Genomic DNA, 17,747 nt, shown 5'->3' on the forward strand with positions numbered 1-17,747 from the left:
TGGATATGTACTGATAAGTAGTGATCAGAATTCTAATATTTCTGATTGTCTGAGGCAAAATTTCCCCGAATCAAAATCAGTGGTGATGCCCAAGCCTACATTTCACTCACTGCCTGTGTTTGTATCTCTGTCACTGCAGGACCAACATGGAGCGAGAAGTCAGCGCTCTCAGGAGGCCGACAAACCTCACAGAAGAAAGAGAGAGAAAAAATACAGCTGTGACGACTGTGGGAAGGATTTTACTTTGAAGGTGTCACGAGGTGTCATGAGGTCATCCACACTGGAGAGAGACCGTTCACCTGTGATGAGTGTGGAAAATCTTTTCCCTGGGCGCGTTCCCTAAAAAGACACCAAGTTGTCCACAGTGGAGAGAGACCGTTCAGCTGGGACGACTGTGGAAAGTCTTTTACCCAGTCTGGAAGCTTAAAAACACACCAATTCCTCCACGGTGGAGTTGAAGGGTACAGCTGTGATGAGTGTGGGAAGTGTTTTTCTCAGAAGGCATCCACAGTGGCGTTAAACCGTACAGCTGTGATGAGTGTGGGAAGGATTTTAGCCAACATGCAGACCTAAAAAAACAACAGCTCATCCATAGTGGAGTTAAAGCGTACAGCTGTGATCAGTGTGGGAAGGGTTTTATTGAGAAGAAGGCTTTAAGGTTACATCAGGTCATCCACACTGGAGAGAGACCATTCAGCTGTGACTTGTGTGGAAAGTCTTTTTCCTGGAAGGATGCTCTAAAAAGACACCAACTCATCCACAGTGGAGTTAAAGCGTACAGCTGTGATCAGTGTGGCAGAGCTTTTACTCACAGTAGCAGCTTACGGAGTCATTTAGTTACCCACTCTGGAATTAAAGCGTACAGCTGTGACATTTGTGGAAAAACCTTCAGCCGGATAAGAACCCGAAATACACACCTACACATTCACACCAGACATGATGTGTACAGCTGTGATCAGTGTGGTAAACTATGTTTAACAGGCACACAGTTACAACACCACATGTTTACCCACTCTGAGGAGAGACCTTATAAATGTGACCTGTGTGAGAAGACTTTTAAATCTCCACGTTACCTGAGACGACACCAACAGATCCACGCCAGAGAGAGACTCTCCAAGTGCAGTTACTGTGAGGTATGTATTTATATTTTTATCTTGTGATTTTTAGTCTGACTGTCTGAAACAACTGTTAGCAACATGTTAGCATTTCTGCTGCATGGAAAAGCAGCTCTGAGTGATTATTCAGATTTGAATTACAGTATTTTAGTGGTAGCAGTTGAGAATTACATTAGTGTTATTGTAGTATTGTTTGTATTACAGTTTTTGCAACACATTAAGCTGAGTATTATAAAGCAAACAGTAAATGGATGCTATTTTATGTCTTGTCTTTTCTTTTTCCTGGATGTTGACACAGATGATGTTTTGTGTTTTTTTGTTTTTTCAGGCAACGTTCACGATAAAAATGTTGAAGGACTGACTTACACTGTCTTTGTGTCTTTGTTTAGAAGCAGAGCGACACAGTTGGATCCAGTTCTCAACTCTGTCATCTCTGTGGTGGTGGGAAACACTTTCGTTGTGACCTATGTGGGAAAAGTTTCAGACATCAAATCACCCTAAAAAGACATCAACGTAGACACACTGGAGACAAAATGAACTACTGCAAAGAATGTGGGAGAGGCTTCCCCACAACAAGTGAGTTAAAACAACATGAACTTATTCACAGTGGGGTCAAAAAGCATCTCTGTGATCGGTGTGGGTCATCCTTCACCACTGCAAATCAGCTTAAAAAACACAAATTAGTCCACACAGGAGAGAAACCATACAAGTGCACACACTGTGACAAAAGCTTCTCACATTCAGGTAGTCGTAACCTTCATGAACGTACACACAAACTCTTTCACTGTTAGCAATGTGCCAAAACATTCACCTCATTGTCTGCTCTATGCAAACATCAGCGTGATCATCCAGGACTGAAATCACTCCCATTTCTGTGAATCTGAAGAGACAGAAAGATCCTCTTCTGGTTTCAGGGTCAGACTTAAAACCCTTGAGATCAGGCTCCACAGAGTTCAGGTGGAATCTCCTGTAAAGATATGATGAGGCAGCTATGAATGAAAATGTGCCTCGTTACATTTTAAGCTTTCTAAACTGTTCTACTGTAGTGTTCGTGTTGAGTGGTTCGCTTTGTTCCAGCAGTTGAATCAAAAGATCTGTTTCCTCTTATTATGTTTTTATTGAATGTATTTTGATCCATGTGTTCTGCAGATGTTTTTTGTTGGGTTTTTTTGTTCAGGTTGTTTGTGTTATGAAATCCTTTAACAGTTAAACCAAAATTTTAAATGTTAAATAAAGAAATAGTTTAATGACTACAAGTGTGATCCATGATGTCATTTCCTGTATATCAAACCAAAAACTGAAGTGACAAATGTTCTCAGTGACACAGATGGAGGTTTATCAGAGGAGGAGACTTGGCTGTTCTCACACTGAACAGGGTTCCTGCAGCTTACTGAAAATTCTAACCTGAAATTTATGAAAAAATAAGATCTTTAAAATCTTTTAGATTTTAACAAAAGGTATTAAAAATTCTGATTTGTGTTTGAGATATAAAAAAGATTAATTTTGGAAAATAATCATTTAAAGTTGTGGTTTGACTTGCTCTGTTTATCAGCGCTTCCTTTGTTGGCACTGCCTCTCTTCAGAAGTTGTTGGTCTATATTGACATGACAGCAGATTTTTCGGCTGGACATCCATGATGTGAATCTTATTTCACCACATCCCAAAGGGTGCTCTATTGGAATGAGACTAGGGCTGGGCGATATGACCCAAACTTCATATCTCGATATTTTTCAGCTGGATGGCGATATAAGATATATATCTCGATATTTTTGTTAAAGCCATAAAGTAAGAACAAAAAGAGAGTTCTTAGTCAAAGCTGTGTCCCAGATGTCACACAGGCACTTTTATTAACATACAGCATAGATGTACATGAAAAAAACTACTCAAAATAAATTATGAGCATTTATTAAATAATGATGCTCTATAAATAAAAGAAAACTATGTTGTTTTTGTGCATAACAAAGAGCTCACAATTGTGCAGTCAAAATGTAAACTAACAGACGCTGAGCATAATAACATAGACAGATTTCACAGCTGCTCTGTTCCCAACTTCTACTGCGTGACTGACAGCCTGGAGTTTGAAATCCTCTTTGTAACCATGTCTCTGAACAGGAGCCATTTATGGTCCTTATACACACACAATACGGTAATATTACGTTGAAGCACAGTACGTACATTCTCGAGGCTCCTCAGTAGCCGTAATGCTCCGACAATCCATCAAGCGGTGCAGCTCCGTAGCTTAGCAAAGTCGTACTAAAACATTTTTTTGACAGATTGCTGAGCGCTATGTATCACATAAAATCGGTTCGCGGTCATCAAGCACAACCGGAATTCATACAAAAGGCGCGCAGTCAACTTTTGAGAAAATTAAAGGATTTCAGGCCGTGCAGTTAGGCGTTAGCGTGGCTAACTCGTTAACAGGTTGACGCCGTCCAGCCCCACACACGGGGCGATGCGCAGTAACTCGTTAACGGAGATTTGCCGTGTCCATCTTGTCGCTGCCTGCAGGTGAAGCGATGGGGGAGGAGGGGGAGTTGTGTTCAGTTAAGGAGAGAAGCGAGGTCGAGTAACGTTGCGTAGAGACAAAAGTAGACGAAAGAGAGGCAAACTTGTGGCTCCACAACTATAATTATAACGTAACACAGACTCTATCGATATAAAGGATATTGTCACATCTTATATCTCGTATAAAAATATATCGATATTTAAAAAGAAAAACTCGATATATCGCCCAGCCCTAACTGAGACTCAGGTAGCCTGTGGTCTGTAAATGATGTCAGTTGGTACTAAAGGACCCAAATTGTGCCAACCAAATATCTCCACGCTATTACACCAGCAGCAGGATGGATCCATGCTTTATGTTGTTTAAGACAAATGCTGCCCCTAAAATCTGAATGTTGCAGAGATTGAAAAATGTTGCCTGGTCTGATGGGTCTCAATCTTTTCTTGGCCACTTTTGTACTCGGCCCCCTAGAACTTAACCCACATTTTGTCACATTACAGCCACAAACATGAATCAATTTTATTGGAATTACATGTGAAAGACCAATACAAAGTGGTGTACACGTGAGAAGTGGAACGAAAATCATACATGATTCCAAACATTTTTTACAAATAAATAACTGCAAAGTGGGGTCACAATGCTGGAATTGCAGCCATTCCCCAACTCTCTGTGAATGGTACAGAATCAACTATTTTGGGAGAACATTTAGGTACAAACAATTCACCACAAAAAGACTAAATATCCAGGAAAATTGAGAAGGTCTTTGAACTGTGCAGTAAACATGTTTGACAAACTTAACACAATGTAACTTAAATCATACCGCAAGACAGAGCTGGCTCTCATTTCAGTGGGAGACAGTTTCATGGACATTTGCAGCTAGAATTTTAAACTTTGGGTGAAATGGGGTCAGTGCAACTCTTAAGCATGCAAGCAAATGTTCATTAGTCAGCTGTGAGTGATTTTTTTCCCATTCATCTTTAAATTGCAGATTTTCACTTCAGGATGCACACAGCCCCACTCCACTGACGACTTGCTGTTGGCCAACACCCTCAACGACTTTTACTGCCGGTTTGATGATCCACCAACCAGCCTTCACACCTCAATAGAGACTTCCCCAACAATAGAGACACTTTGGTCACTCATCCCCCCATCTTCTCCACTCCCCCCACAACAGAGCCATCGACGCTATCAAAGACGTCACCCACAGGAGCCCCCTCTTCACTTCACACCTATGAGGATTTCACACCACCTTCTCCCACTACAACCCTTCATATTCATGAAGCAGATGTGAGGACGCAGTTTAACCCTTTAGACCTACCACAGAACCAATTCAATTCAGTTCAATTCAATTGTATCTATATAGCGCCAAATCACAACAAAAGTCGCCTCAAGCCGCTTTATATTGTACAGTAGATACAGAGAAAAACCCAACAATCATATGACCCCCTATGAGCAAGCACTTTGGTGACAGTGGGAAGGAAAAACTCCCTTTTAACAGGAAGAAACCTCCGGCAGAACCAGGCTCAGGGAGGGGTGGCCATCTGCTGCGACCGGTTGGGGTGAGAGAAGGAAGACAGGATAAAGACATGCTGTGGAAGAGAGACAGAGATTAATAACAGATATGATTCGATGCAGAGAGGTCTATTAACACATAGTGAGTGAGAAAGGTGACTGGAAAGGAAAAACTCAATGCATCATGGGAATCCCCGGCAGCCTACGTCTATTGCAGCATAACTAAGGGAGGATTCAGGGTCACCTGGTCCAGCCCTAACTATATGCTTTAGCAAAAAGGAAAGTTTGAAGCCTAATCTTGAAAGTAGAGATAGTGTCTGTCTCCTGAATCCAAACTGGAAGCTGGTTCCACCGAAGAGGGGCCTGAAAACTGAAGGCTCTGCCTCCCATTCTTGTTTTAAAACAAAGTATTTGTACTTAATGTTTGAGTTTAGGGTTTAGTTTTGATTTCCTTCTTTGGTGTTTAGTTTATTAACAAACCAGACTATACTGCCATGTTTGTTGTTTACAATTGTGTTTTGTTTAGTTACTCTTCGTGTGTCATAGTGGTCTGTTCAGACTTTATATTTACCCTTCTGTGCCATTTCATGTTTAGGTCAGTTATGTTTGTTTAGGTCAGTTATATTTCTTTGTGCAGTCATTTGGTTTGTTAAGTTTGCAGTTCTTTGCCTGAATTCAGTTTTGTTTCTTTGACCTTTTTTATGAGCTCAACATTAATTACTTTTGTAAATATAATTTTTGGGTTAAATGAATGAAAACCCTGTTTTTCTAATAATTCTTGTGACTCCTTCTGCTTTTTCAACTTGGTTCATCACACAGCCCTAAATATTTGTTTAATGTCCTGGTCAAATATTACTCCAAGGTGTTACTGGAGGCCAAGGTAATGCCATCCAGAGCAAGTATCTGGTTAGATACCATATTTCTAGGTATTTTAGGGCCAAGTATAATCAGCAGCATAAAGTTAGTTGTCACCCAGGTCTTTATATCAAGCTCTGCTGTGTTCAAGCTATTAAATACTGCACGCAGGAGAGCCAAAACACACATCAAACATTAAAGTTCAGTTATGCCAGCTTTAACCTTGGGACGCCTCAGCTTCTCTTTTATATCCCTCACACTCAACTCTCTGCACCAGGAAGCTCCTGCCACTGGTCACCCTGGGAGTTTCGTCCGTCTACGCCCTAACAGTTAGCAGATAACGTAGTGAAGCATCGCCAAGCAGTTTTCACAAGGTCATGCTGACACATAATCTGACTCTGACTTTAAACACTGGTCACTTCAGGAGTTACTCTGATATACAGGAAATGACATCACAGCTCAAACTCTTTGTCAGTAAACCATTTCTTTATTTAACATATAAAATTTTGGTTTAACTGTTGCAGGATTTCATTTCACAAACAAGCTGAAAAAAAACTGCAGAACACATGGATCAGTGCATTCAATAAAAATATAACAGGAAAGAGATTTCTTAATCAAACTGCTGGAACAAAGCTAACCACTCAACACAAACACTACAGTAGAACAGTTTAAAAAGCTTAAAACCCACCCAACCAAAGAGGGGCATGAAAAACTTAAGTACCCTGGATTTAGAAACATATTTTATTCATCAGATACAAAGGGAACCAATAGGGGAGTTGCAATTCTGATTTCAAATAAAGTCTCTTTCCAGTTGTCTTCACAAATTGCAGATAAGGAAGGACGATACATTTTGGTAAAAGGAATCCTAGACTCTAAGGTAGTGCCGCTACTTAATATTTACAGACCTGGACAGGACAAATCGTTAATAAGGACCATATTTGATTTAATTGTTACGGAGACATCAGGTGTCCTGATATGTGGTGGAGACTGGAATGTACAATTACACCCTACCTTGGACTCCTCAAACTTATCAAAAAAGCAGAATCCAGAATCTCTTTATGTAAGAAAGATGCTTAATGAGGTTGGGCTGATTGATGTGTGGAGAGAATTTCATCCTTCTTTAAAGGCATATACATTTTTCTCCCACCCGCATGGTGTCTACTCAAGAATTGACTAATTTTTTATGTGCAAATCAGAAAGACTGAGGATAATAGAATGTAACATTGAACCCAGAGACGTTTCTGATCATTCGGCAGTACACCTAAAGATACATTTGGATATTAAGCCTAGAAACGTTGTATGGAGACTGAACACTAGCCTTTTGAATGACCGAAAATGTGATGAATTTATTAAAAAAGAAGTTAATGACTTTTTGGAGGTTAATGACAATGGTGAAGTGTCACCGAGTAGTGATGGGTCATTCGCGAACGAAATGGCTCTTAGAGCCGGATCTTTGAAGTGAACGACGCGAGCCGTGGGGTTTTTTTTTCTTTCTCTCACCCTCTCGCACTTTTTTTCCGCTTCACTCCGCACGCGAGCCTTGTGCTTTGCGCTGGGCAGAGGGGGGGAGGGGCAGTAGTTACAGTCACAGTAGCACAGGAACAGAGCGGGAGGGAGAGAGAGAGAAAGAGAGCCAGGGACAACGACGTCACATTAGAAAGGTATAGTAATCATCTACAACTATTTTCAGTTGCAGATGATAAAGGGTTCAGAAAGTTTATTCATGCAGGCCCATATGACAGAGAATATGCATCTTCTTTTTCATATCTTAATTTATATTTAATTGTGCTGTGGTTTGCAGTGTTTTGTGTTGTTTCATTTTAAATTTGTTTAAAAGGAAAAGCTGAAAATTTAAATAGTTAAAAGTTGAACAGTGACTAGTTGGTTTTTGTATTATATGATTTATTTATTACATTTTATGTGGAGTGACTAAATAAAAGTATATTTACGGTGGCCCCTAGAGACAAAGCAGCAAATACAAACTTCAAAACACGTAAAAACTCAGAAGCACGTAAAAACTCCAAAACACGTAAAAACTCAGGCTACATCCACACGTACGTATTTTTGAAAACGGAGATTTCTAAAAATGTCTGTTTTCGAAAACTCCGTTTTTGCATTTACGCGTGGATGAGGAAAACGGAGAAAATGCAGCGTCAAAGATGTGCGCCTTTTTTGACGTCACACCGTTTTGTTTTGGTGAAATGAATTTCTACAATACTGTTACTGTTAATTGTCCTCTCTGCAGTGTTTAAATGCTTACATATACACACACAGTTACTGTCCCTCCACACATACGACTCGGTTCTGCTTCTATGCCCCATCTTTGTTTACTATTTCCCACCGAGGCTTCTAGACTTCTGATTGGCCAACATTTCTACACCTTTAGGAATATATCGGCACCTGTTGCTTTGGCATGCTCCTAGCAGCGTTTTCCTTCATTTCTGCGTTTACATGTGGACGGGATTATTTTTTAAAAGGAAAACGGAAAATCTCTGTTATCAAAAATACCCGTGTACGTGTGGACGTAGCCTCAGAAGCACGTAAAAACTCCAAAACATGTACAAAAGACAACAGAAGTGCTCCAGGATGCTAGGCGCAGTGTTGAGCTTTTGTTACCTAGAGGCTACACAAGCCAGCAAGTACCAACGACCGGTGTGTGGTAACAGGTAAATGAACTTTTATATATACTGTATATATTTATATAGAAACATATATAAATAAAACCACTTGTTTTACATTAGTAATTCCTTTTGTGCATAATTTTATATTATTGTAATAATAAATTAATTAAAGCAATAAAACAACCTGAAGAGCCGGTTCGGAGCCAAAAGATCCGGCTCTTTTTAGTGAGCCGAGCTGAAAGAGCCGGTTCTCTAAAAAGAGCCGGAAATCCCATCACTATCACCGAGTACCTTGTGGGATACCGCGAAAGCAGTGCTCAGAGGAAAACTAATAATGTGGTCTGCGAGAAAGAAAAGGGAAGGAGAGAGGCAACAGACTATCATGTGGAATAAGTTAAAAGAATTGGAACAAGCACATATAGAATCAAAAGACGACAGAATTTTAGAACAAATTAAAAATATTAAGGAGGAGCTAAACAATATTCTGGATAAACAAATAGAAGTCAAGCTAAAATATCTCAGACAAAACTACTATGAAAACGGCCCCAAAGCAAAAAAAAATATTAGCATGGAAACTGCGCAAACAATTAACAGATAGAACAGTAACAAAAATTAAAAATCCACTTACTAAGACCTATTGCCATAAACCTGAAGATATAGAAGAATCTTTTGCGTTGTATTATAAAGAGCTTTACACTCAACCCCAAACAATGGATTCATCACTAGTGCAAGGATTTCTGGAGTCTCTAGACTTGCCTTCCATAGGAGAAGAACAAAACAAAATACTAACTCAAGATGTTACTAAAGCAGAACTTGATAAAGCTATATCTAGGCTGAAGACAAACAAAGTGCTAGGAGGAGATGGATTCCCTGCAGAATGGTTTAAGCGGTATAGGGACCTTTTGTCACTAATGCTGTTAAAATGTTTTAATTATATCTTGAAGGGAGGAGAGACCCCAGTATCCTGGAAACAAGCTATCATATCCGTGATTCCAAAGGAGGGAAGGGATAGATCAGAGTGCACCTCATATAGACCTATCTCAGTCTTAAATATAGATTACAGAATATTTACTTCAATCATCGCAAAAAGACTGGAAGATATTATTCCTGACTTGATTGACCATGACCAAACGGGTTTCATAAGATATAGACAGACACAGGATAATGTAAGAAGAGCATTATACCTAATTCATTTAATGAATATTATGAGTCATAATCAATTTAAATCAGTCGCTTTGAGTTTGGATGCGGAGAAAGCCTTTGATATGGTGCAATGGGAATTTCTTTACTTAGTACTAAAACAGTTTGGATTCAAAGAGCAGATCATAGGCTGTTTAAAATCGCTATACAGTTGTCCAACTGCACGGATTAAAATTAATGGAAATCTGTCCAGGACTATTACACTGGAGAGAGGATGTCGCCAGGGGTGCCCCCTAAGCCCTACCTTGTTTGCACTTTTTATAGAGCCCCTGGCGCAATGTATTAGAGAAGACCAGAAAATCGAGGGCATTCAAGTTAAAGGAGTGGAGTCTAAAATATGCTTACATGCAGATGACATACTTTCGACCTTGTCAAATCCGGACGCCAGTCTTCCCAAACTGATGATGCGCCTTGAACAGTTTGGCCAATACTCGGGCTACAAATTAAATATACACAAAACCCAAACTCTGACTTACAATTATGCACCAAAAGAAAACATACTTAAAATGTATGGTTTCAAATGGAATACTAACAAATTGACATATCTTGGAGTCATCATACCAAAGGATTTGACGGAAATTTATAATTTAAATTACAATGCCATCACACACAATATAAAACTGGACTTGGGAAGATGGGCACATTTGACAGTTGGTCTGTATGGTAGAATAGAAATTGTGAAAATTAATGTTTTACCCCGTTTGTTGTTTCTTTTTCAATCCCTGCCAATTGAAATTCCCACAAAACAATTTAATGAGTGGAAAAGAATGATTTCACAATTTATTTGGCAGAGTAAAAAACCAAGGGTACGACTTAAAACGCTACAGTTGCCAAAAGACCAAGGTGGATTATCCTTACCCAGCCTGGAGGACTATTACAATGCGGCACAGCTTCAGTATTTGGTTAGACTATGTGATAACAGATATGAAGCAAAATGGAAAGATTTGGAACTTGCTCAATTGGATATACCTCTACAGTCTTTACTGGGTGATATAAGTCTACAGAAAAAACACATGTGTAAATTGCATGAGTGCACCAAAGTAGCCTTAAATAAATGGGCTAAACAAAGTAAAAAATTCAATTTAGAAAGGAAAATGCGAATACTAAGGTGGGTAGGATATGATACAGATTTCACACCAGCACATTTGGATGGGGTGTTTAGAGAGTGGACTTGGAAGGGTATTACAGCATACTGTAAAATCTCAACCAAAACAGACATGGACAGCTTCTTACAACTCAGTGAAACATACGGATTAAATAAAACGGACTTTTACAGATACTTACAATTGAGACACCATTTTAATAAAAATATTAAAGTTGCAAGGGAGGACTGTGAGGAGGGAGGGCTCATTGATATGTGTCGACAAACATATCACAAAGGGTTGTGAATAATGTAGGGAAATGATCTTATTCATTCCCTTCCCATTCTGTTTTCATTTAACCTGATTTTCCGGTGCTTGACTGGTCTTAACACCTTATGACCATTTTTTTTTTAATCTTACTTATTTATATCATTATTATTGTTATTATTTCTACTTATTTTGTTCAGCTTTTTCCTTTGCCGTGTCTGTGTAAATGTTCATGTTCCTGTTCCTAAAAATAAATAAAAAGAAAGTTTAAAAAAAAAAAGAAAGCTTAAAATGTAACGAGAGGCACATTTTTATTCATAGGTGCCTAATCAGATCTTTACAGAAGACTCCACCTGAACTCTGTGGAGCCTGATCTCAAGGGTTTAAGTCTGACCCTGAAACCAGAAGAGGATCTTTCTGTCTCTGCAGATTCACTGTAATCCAGAGATGGTAATGATTTCAGTCCTGCAGTAAAACAGTTCCTTCATAATCATTATGCAAATTTTTACTCTATGAATGGCACTCATGGTCATTGACCAGTGGTTGTTGATCAATGTTCATAAGAATTTGCTTATTAATGATCAAGAAATTGACCTCACAGCCCATTGTTCATTCATTGGGCCGGTTTCAGTCGTTATGCAAATATACAAGACTGACTTAAAAGCGGGAATCAAAACGTAACAGTTTATTCGTAACATGGAATTGTTTGTGAGTGGAGTATGAACTGAGATTACTCAAACTGTTTCACAGACGAAGTTCTCTTTCATGTGTCTGCGTTCATGCTTAGTATGTTCACATGATTGTGAAAAGGTTTTGTCACAGTGTCTGCACTTGTATGGTTTCTCTCATGTGTGGACTCGTTTATGCTTTTCAAGCTGACGTGCACTGATGAAGGATGACCCACACTGATCGCAGACATGCTTTTTAACACCACTGTGAAGGATATTGTTTGAAGTCCTTTGAAGTGGTGAAGCCTCTCCCACATTCTTTACAGTAGTTCATTTTGTCTCCAGTGTGTCTACGTTGATGTATTTTCGGAGTCTTTCGATGACTGAAAGTTTTTCCACAAAGGTCACAACAAAAGTCTTTCCCACAGCGATGACAGGGTTGAGAACTGGATCCATCTGTGTCGCTCTGCTTCTAAACAAAGACACAAAGACAGTGTAAGTCAGTCCTTCAACATTTTCATCCTGAACATCGCCTGAAATAAAGAGCATCTCTGCCAAAGTCCAATTACATTTTACTGTTTACATTATCACACTAAGCTCAATTTACTGTGCTATAGAAATGATAAGAGTAAAAACATTAAATTAATACTAGTTTAATCCTACAATAACAGTAATACAGTTCTCAAACACTATTCCTAAAAACCTGTGATTGGAGTCTGAATAATCATTCAGAGCTGCCTTTCCATGCAGTAGAATTGCTAACATGCTAACGCAATTTGATGAGCAGAGTAGTTTCAAACTGTCGGGCTGACAAGATAAAAATAAAAGTACATACCTCACAGTAACTGCACTTGTAGAGTCTTTCTGGTGTGGATCTGTTGGTGTGCTTTCAGGTAATGTGGAGATTTAAAAGTCTTCTCACACAGGTCACATTTATAAGGTCGTTCCTCAGTGTGGGTAAACATGTGATATCGTAACTTTGTGTTTGTAGCAAACTGTTTACCACACTGATCACAGCAGTACACATCATGTCCGGTGTGAATGAGTAGGTGTGCATTTCGGTTCTGTATGTGACTGAAAGTTTTTCCACAAATGTCACAGCTGTATGCCTTAATTCCAGAGTGGGTAACTAGATGATTCTGTAAGCTCTTACTGTAAGTAAAAGCTCTGCCACACTGATCACAGGTGTACGCTTTAACTCCACTGTGGATGAGTTGATGTGATTTTAAGCTTCCAGACTGCGTGAAAGACTTTCCACACTCGTCACAGCTGAATGGTCTCTCTCCACTGTGGATGAGTTGGTGTTTTTTTAAGCTTCCAGACTGCGTGAAAGACTTTCCACACTCGTCACAGCTAAATGGTCTCTCTCCACTGTGGATGAGTTGGTGTGTTTTTAAGTTTCCAGAGTGGGTAAAAGACTTTCCACACTCGTCACAGCTGAATGGTCTCTCTCCAATGTGGATGAGTTGGTGTTTTTTTAAGCTTCCAGACTGCGTGAAAGACTTTCCACACTCGTCACAGCTAAATGGTCTCTCTCCACTGTGGATGAGTTGGTGTGTTTTTAAGTTTCCAGAGTGGGTAAAAGACTTTCCACACTCGTCACAGCTGAATGGTCTCTCTCCAATGTGGATGAGTTGGTGTTTTTTTAAGCTTCCAGAGTGGGTAAAAGACTTTCCACACTCGTCACAGCTGAACAGTCTCTCTCCAGTGTGGATGAGTTTGTGTGTTTTTAAGTGTCCAGACTGCGTGAAAGACTTTCCACACTTGTCACAGCTGAACAGTCTCTCTCCACTGTGGATGAGTTGGTGTATTTTTAAGTTTCCAGAGTGGGTAAAAGACTTTCCACACTCGTCACAGCTGAATGGTCTCTCTCCAGTGTGGATGAGTTTGTGTGTTTTTAAGTGTCCAGACTGTGTGAAAGACTTTCCACACTTGTCACAGCTGAACAGTCTCTCTCCACTGTGGATGAGTTGGTGTGTTTTTAAGTTTCCAGAGTGGGTAAAAGACTTTCCACACTCGTCACAGCTGAATGGTCTCTCTCCAGTGTGGATGAGTTTGTGTGTTTTTAAGTGTCCAGACTGCGTAAAAGACTTTCCACACTCGTCACAGCTGAATGGTTTCTCTCCGGTGTGGATGACCTGATGCATTTTTAGGGAAGCTTTCACAGTAAAATCTTCCCAAACTCGTCACAGCTGTATTTTTTTCTTCCACTTCTTTCTTCAATGAATTTGTCGGCCTCCTGAGAGTGTTGACTTCTTGATCCACGTTGGTCCTGCAGTGACAAACAGATACAAACAGAGGCAGTGAGTTGTGGGAAATACATTATTCTAACCGGCCTTTTATTAGTGGTATTTTGTGAGCTTTTATTTAATAAGTAGTTATACTCATTTTCGTACACAGATTGCAAATGTGCTCATGAGATTTGGCATTCAGTCTTTTGAGGGTCAATGCAAACACGCTTACAGACACAGATAAATATTAGACTTGTTTCTAGGGCAAAGGTGAGAGACATTTGGCCTGCAAAGTGCCTGTACGCCTGCTCTAACTGTTTCTAACTGTAACTGATGCATATTATGATGTCTGCTTACATATTGTGAGGCTGGACTTTAATATACAAAAGTAGTGTGATGCGTGCTTCCTAGTTGAGATCTCTGTAAGTGAGTGATGCTGCAGACCTCTCCCGTGTACGTGTAATCAATAAATCATTGTTTGACTGGACTTCTCTGGAGTGTTGGTTGTTTTTTCTCGAACTCAAATAAAAGGATCAGGACAGTGTGAAATGCAGTCGTGAAACAAACTGAACCTTCAAGCTCCCTCCATTAACACTAGTTTTAAACCCGAGGCTGGTAGTGATGTGAAGTTCATGAACAAGTTTGCTCTAAGAGTCGATTCTTTGTAGTGAACGAGACAAACTGGCTTCTGTCACAAGAATATCAATAACCTTCCCTACCCCACCCGCTCCAACATCTTCAGCACCCTCAGACCCACCACCTCCAAAATTCATAATAGCCCAGACAAAACTTCATTAGAAATTAAACCCAACATTCAATCCACAACACGATTAAAAACATGATTCTCCCAAATCACCAAGAGCTGCACATTAAACACCACAATATATTTTTATTCTCTGTGCTTTCAAATATGAACACTGTTTACTTTCATCTCTGTTTCATTAGTTTTTGTTAACATCTTCCTGTGCATCATTTTACAGCAGCCAGACTCATTAAAATGAGACTTTGTAGGAGTTCACTTCCTCTCATGTGTTCATCCACAGCAGGTGGACAATAAAGTTTATGTTGTGTGTGTGTGTGTGTGTGTTGAATAAACTCTGCTACCCATCCTTCAAATCTTGGGAAATGAAGGACACGTGTCGGAGTCTTCAAATTTGGACATTCTTTGTTGTGTGGCAGTAATCGGCCTACAAATGCGGGTACAGGAAGATGCGGTTACTGAATCTGGGCACAGCTAGATACCGGAAACTGCTTCTTTTTCTTTGGGGTTTAACGGCAGCTGGCATCATCAAAAAGCTTCAAACGACGTGTCGACTATTAAATTAGTCGTTGACGATTTTGATTGTTGACGTAATCGTGACTAGTTGACTAATCGTGGCAGCCCTAATATATACATCAATATTTTTCAATACACGTGTCCATATTTATATCTCCAGATTGTTTGTATAGTGAGCCTTTAAGACTGTACTCTTGGTACAGTTTTTATTTTTGCTGCTTTTGTCTTACACTGTCAAATAAACACAGACTTGCAGCGTTTGTATGTGTGTGCAAAAGCAAATGTGCCAGGCCTCAAGACATTGGGTGGTTTGCACAACAAAAGCAGGAGGAGAATCGAGCACATGACCTGTACAAATCTCAGTAGGGGTGATTAACACCTCGGGACTTGCACCAGAAAATAAAAAAGTCAGTAATTCTAGTAGGTGTTGGGTTCAAGGGATTTCTGCAAATTTGCGCAGGGTTAGTAAATCTAGTGCTGAAGTTAGCTCGGTGCTTACCTTTAGATGAGCCCACAAACCGAGAGAAACTCCGTGATGAAGCTGGAACTCTTTCCAAACACAGGAAACAGATCAGGGAGCAGAGACCCACGTGGTTCACGCTGATCTCAGCCACGATCCAGGAGACAAGGGTGGGCAGATCGATGCAGATATCGATCCAGACGTTGGTAGTGGTTTATGATCGATACTTTGGTTTGTTTCTCTCCTGGAGGTTCACTATTTACTCGCTGTGGATGAAAAAGCAGCTCAGTCTGTGTCAACACCTCTTCTTATGCGGCAGAATCACTTTGCTCCGCCCCCTTCTTCCTGCCCTGCTGGGATTTGTTACTGTGTCGTCACGTGACTCAGAAGCGCTCAGAAGACGCATTTGGACTGCAGAAAGTGAGAAAGAGGAGCAACATGTGGAGATATTTTATGGCTGTAAATGAAAATGCTGGAGAACAGATGGAAGGCATGTCAGCTCCTAAAGCCACAGGGGACCACAACAAGCTGTAGAGTTCAACTTATTTTTTCACACCTCAGTTAAATGCTTTGACTGAAGTCTCACTGCACACACTCAAACTTAGTGTTTGTGTACACCTTGGTCATTATAACCTGACACTGATCAGTGCTGCTCTGACGATCACACTCACATCCATGAAATCATTTAACGATCGTGGTTCAAGAGCTGGGAGTTCGCCTTGTAATCGGAAGGTTACCGGTTCGAGCCCCGGCTCGGACAGTCTCGGTCGTTGTGTCCTTGGGCAAGACACTTCACCCGTTGCCTACTGGTGGTAGTCAGAGGGCCCGGTGGCGCCAGTGTCCGGCAGCCTCGCCTCTGTCAGTGCGCCCCAGGGTGACTGTGGCTACAATGTAGCTTGCCATCACCAGTGTGTGAATGTGTGTGTGAATGGGTGAATGACTGGACATGTAAAGCGCTTTGGGGTCCTTAGGGACTAGTAAAGCGCTATACAAATACAGGCCATTTACCATTACCATCTGGGTTTACTGCACAATGCTGAATGTGTCCTTACAGTACAGGGAATAACTCTCTCTGTGTTCCTGTAGAAACTCTGGGCATCACTGACGAGCATCACTCACAGTACGATATGAAAGCTCACTCTTAATTTTCCACACATGTGACAAATTCAAAAAGCTGCTGAAACCTTTAGAACATCATAAACTACACAGTGTTGTACTCTTTTAGGATGGAACAGCTTTTAGATTTATTTACTCTTATTTATTTTGTGACCCAGAAAGGGTAGTCTGGGGAAAAGGAGGATCGCATTTGTCGGCCACGGTTGTCGGAGCCTGTGCCTACTTGTAAGCGCGGCAATGGCGGAGAAGAGCCGCTGAAAAACTTATTATTTTTTCTGGGTCACAAAATAAACTTTTAAGATATTTTCAGGCGAGAATGTAGCTGTGTAAATTTCAAATATCTGCTCGATTTATCAAGTCATCACATATTTGCAAAAATGCTCCGACGTTTTCGGAGACTCTATGTTACAATGATTGCACAGCCATTAAGGATCAAATCGGTTTCTGAAAAATGTTCTGTTTTTTCTCCCTCTGCTTGCTTCTTACTGTCTTTGAGGCTCGGGACCAGCACTCCTGTTGTTGGACAGAAAGACATCAGTAAGTATTTTGGTTTTCCCATATATTAGCAACTGTCAGTGACATTTATATTAATCAGGCTGAACTTTAATCATACTTTAGATCAGCCTGTTTTACTTATTGTTTTATTTGTGCTTTGGTTTGGGGAAGTTGTTTCTTTACTGATCTTTTCCTGTCTTCTGTTATTAGACTTGAGATATGACTGCACTATGCTGTTGCTGGTGACCACAGTTAATTCTACAAGACATGCTGTGTAAGTAAACAAACAACAACAGTTTGGTCTGCATTTCTTGAAAGATCACATCCCCCAAACTTAGTTTAGAGG

At 40.2% G+C, this 17,747-nt stretch overlaps 1 protein-coding gene across 1 annotated transcript; it reads right to left on the reverse strand.

The window, feature by feature from the left end:
* Positions 1-494: 494 nt before the first annotated feature.
* LOC120432756 (zinc finger protein 665-like) lies at positions 495-15,870 on the reverse strand. Its single transcript, XM_039617785.1, has 3 exons — positions 15,830-15,870; positions 12,711-14,095; positions 495-569 (listed from the first exon to the last, which is right to left on the reverse strand). Exons 2-3 carry the CDS (start codon positions 13,968-13,970, stop codon positions 495-497), a joined length of 1,335 nt encoding a protein of 444 aa, XP_039473719.1. The 5' UTR covers positions 13,971-14,095; positions 15,830-15,870.
* Between the last annotated feature and the right edge of the window lie 1,877 nt (positions 15,871-17,747).

The sequence above is a fragment of the Oreochromis aureus genome, linkage group 9 (genome assembly GCF_013358895.1).
Source record: "Oreochromis aureus strain Israel breed Guangdong linkage group 9, ZZ_aureus, whole genome shotgun sequence".
Lineage (NCBI taxonomy): Eukaryota > Metazoa > Chordata > Actinopteri > Cichliformes > Cichlidae > Oreochromis > Oreochromis aureus.